Source organism: Olea europaea, chromosome 11 (assembly GCF_002742605.1).
Source record: "Olea europaea var. sylvestris chromosome 11, O_europaea_v1, whole genome shotgun sequence".
NCBI lineage: Eukaryota > Viridiplantae > Streptophyta > Magnoliopsida > Lamiales > Oleaceae > Olea > Olea europaea.
This window is the reverse complement of record NC_036247.1, coordinates 18,854,455-18,858,279: the sequence shown is the minus strand read 5'-3', so window position 1 is coordinate 18,858,279 and position 3,825 is coordinate 18,854,455. Positions and strand designations below refer to the sequence as shown.

The window sequence follows — 3,825 nt, the reverse complement described above, 5'->3', positions numbered from 1 at the left end:
TAACTTTGTGAGAGTCATTTAACCGACTTAGACTTTAAAGGTTTAAACCCCATCTAGATTCTTGACTAATAAAGTTGAAATATAATTATAATTTATAAGTGATTAATTTAATATGTATCTTTCAACATTTAGGAAGCTTTTGAGTCCTTGACTAATCACCCTATAGTGATCGATTTCCAATCATTTATTAAAGTAATGCTATTTAGTCCCACTAAAATTATAACCACAGTTTATGTAATACTAATATGGTATTAAATGATAAGTGAAATTAAACGAAGGTTATTTAATTCCATTTTTCATTTAGTCTCTAATCTAAAATCATATAGTCTAGGGTTTATATATATATATATATATATATATATATATATATATAGAGAGAGAGAGAGAGAGAGAGAGAGAGAGAGAGAGAGATTATACGATAGGCTTAAAAGTACATACCAATTCGTGGTAACTAAAACAAACTTGGAATGGAGCATTTGTCGACATTTTAAAAACTTTAGGATGGTTTTCATCCAATAATCTCGGCTTCAAGGGAGGTGAATGTCATTTAGCCCATGTTTGGTAAAGTTTAAGAATTTGCTAAAAATTTAATTCAAAAGTACCAATTAATTTTACTTACCCATGTTATGAAATTTACAATTTTTATCAACTTTTCAATCATATATTTTATTAATTTTTATCAAAATTAGTGAAAATATGATTTTTAACTAGACCAACAACGACTTTATCATGTTTCTCGTTCATTCATTAATATTATTTGAATTTTACTCAGCCAGCAGAGAACATGACAAATTCTCCAGTCTTTGGCCATACAGATACGGGTGAACGTTATCTTCTCTAAATTATTCTATGCCGTGCATAAAAAACAATATTTAGCCGTTGTTTGGTTCCGACTATTGTAACAATATATTTTTCTCATATTTTTAATTATATATTTTTCAATAAAATAATATTACGTGTAAATTCATTTTAGACAATAAATGGGGCTTAAACAAGCTCTTAGACCATCTCCAATCCTGCAACAAATTTTACACTAAACTAAAATTCATCTCCAATCATTACACTAAAAGTTACATCATATGAATAGTGTTTAACCATTTTCTTCCCTATTTTATTCTTTATAATTTATTTATTTGGAATATTATTTATTTAATTATTATATAAATACATGAATTAGTAAATAAGTAATTACGTTAAATTACGGAAAAGTTTAAATTCATTAATAAATATAAAAAACATAGAACAATTAATAAAAACGCTACAACAACGAAAATATGAAATCATGCCATTAGAAAATAGTACAATGCATTTCGAATGTGGATGGATGATATTACGAAGTCGCAAAATTTTTGCAATTTAATTCTCGGAATTCATATGTTCATCCCACAAATAATCGATTAATGCATTTTGAGGTGCAATGTGAGTTTTTTATGTATCCTTTTTTTAAAATAAAATTACATTACTGCATGTATGTCATTGTTTAATATATTTTGTGATAACTTTAATAAATAATCGTGTTTGTTATATTTTAAATTGTTTTCGTCTTTTAATTAATTTATTAATTATTATGTCTTACATTTGAAATTTATTTTAAATGCAAATAATAATAATATTAATAATACTAATAATAATTTATTGTATTAAAAAATATATAGCACAAATGACATAAATACCCTTAACAAATTTATTTGGGAAATGTTAAATAAAGGCAAAACAGACATTTTACATTTTGCACCATTTTGCGCCAAAATGGTACAATCATTGAAGATGCCTTTAGTTCTTATTTGATGACCTATATTTCTAAAAAATTATTTTTAATCATATATTTTGCGGGGTTAACAACTTTTATAAATATTTTAATCACATATTTTATTAAGCCTCGGTATGACAATAGTTATTTACGGAAAATAAATTTTTTAATAGTGATTTTTAGAAAAAATGTGTGGTTGAAAAGTAAGAAAAAGTTTTGAGTTTATGTACAGAATAATTTGTTATGTGAATGTGTGGTTGAAAATGAGCTTATAGAAAAAAGAATTTGAAAATAATTCCTGTCGAACAGGGGCTAATTTTTATTAAAATCTATTAAAAATTTAATTTTTATCCAAACAAAACTAGGCCTTAAATCTAAGCCTTTGTTTGAACTCTTGTAAGGAAATGTATTATAAAATTGTGATTTTTTGAAAAATATGTAATTTAAAAATAAAAAAGTTTTTCGATAATGAGTTTTGAAAATAAATTATTTTAAAAAATGAATTATGCTGACAGCCCACTTACACGATAATCACGAGATCCACTCGTGTGATGTGAGAGGACTGTAAAAAATAGTATAAAAATGAATGGTATAGCATAATTCTAAAAAAATTGGGACAAGCTACGAGAATCTCGTACTAGTCCTGCAACTACTATATATAACCACCTTAAAATATCAGAACCCAAAAGTTGTAGGGTGAAAAAGAGAAGTCATGGAATTCCATTTCCTGACCAAAGCATTCTTTTCTGGTGCTTTGGTTGGCGTTTTGGGACTGGTTTTCCATCTGTACAATACCCTTGTTGCGAAGCCGGAGACGCTGCGCTCCGCCCTTAAAAGGCAAGGAGTGAGCGGCCCGCGTCCGACTCTTCTTCTTGGAAACATTTTGGAGATCAAAAAGGCGAGAGATTCAACAGCAAAGGCTTCTACCAATGGCGCTCCAGCCTCGCACAATTGTGGGGCTACTCTTCTTCCTTTTTTTGACAATTGGAGGAAGCAATACGGTATGAACTCTGTTTGGTTTTATGAAAACTTAGATTTTGAATTATTTTGATGAAGGTGGCGAAATATATGGTTAAAAAAATTGATAAAAATTATGAGTTTCATAAAATATATGGTTCAATAGTTCGAATCTCCTGTCCACCGTGATAAAAACTTCTTACCACTAACGTTGTAAGAGGATGATTCTTTGAAAAAGCCCCACTGGACAATAGATCAATCCTATATGATTAAAAATAAGTTAGAGAAAAATTGAATTTTAAGAAATAAGGGCAACATCCAATATTACGAACCAAATGTGCACTTTAGCCTATATTGATATAGGGGTATATTAGAAAAAATGAAAGAAAATTTTAAATTTCCAATAGATTAATTACATTTTCTTAATTTGTGAGAAATTGAAAATAAGCCTGTCGGAGGGAGAATAACCTACTAACCATGTTTCTTCGACATTTTTTTATGGTTACGTAGGCGATGTGTTTATGTTTTCGCTCGGGAATACACAAATAGTGCATGTGACTCAACCGGCCATGGTAAGGGAGATTACTACTTGTACATCTTTGGATTTGGGGAAGCCAACATATCAAGCAAAAGAAAGGGGTTCATTGCTAGGCCAAGGCATTCTCACTTCTAATGGCACCATTTGGGCTCATCAGAGGAAGATTCTTGCCCCTGAATTATACATGGAGAAGGTCAAGGTATATAATTCTATGCTCTAGGACTACGATTTGTCATTTTATTAAGTGTTAGACTATAATTTAATCGAAGTGTAAACTCATCTCCTTAACCGTCGATTTAACTATTATATGTTAACATTGTATCTTCTTCATCGTTATAGTGAAAACGTGCTCTGAAAAAATGTACATAGCTCTCTCACTAAGCTATGAACCACTATAAATCTAATCTTTGTGTGTGCTCTGAATTTATTGTTTGTTTATTATTGTTCTCTTAAGTAAGGATTAGGCTTTAATAAGTAACAATTAACAATGACATCTCTACGTATTTTTACCCATTCAGGGCATGATAACTTTGGTTCAAGGGTCGACGATCACATTATTGAACTGTTGGGACAACATAGT

At 29.4% G+C, this 3,825-nt stretch overlaps 1 protein-coding gene across 1 annotated transcript in view; it reads left to right on the top strand.

The window, feature by feature from the left end:
• The first annotated feature begins 2,392 nt into the window (after positions 1–2,392).
• LOC111404554 (cytochrome P450 714C2-like) overlaps positions 2,393–3,825 on the top strand; it is a 4,140-nt gene continuing 2,707 nt past the window's right edge. The window contains exons 1-3 of the mRNA XM_023033346.1: positions 2,393–2,751; positions 3,218–3,444; positions 3,764–3,823. Coding sequence (XP_022889114.1) covers positions 2,463–2,751; positions 3,218–3,444; positions 3,764–3,823 — 576 coding nt within the window. The 5' untranslated portion in view covers positions 2,393–2,462. The remainder of the gene's footprint in view (positions 2,752–3,217; positions 3,445–3,763; positions 3,824–3,825) is intronic.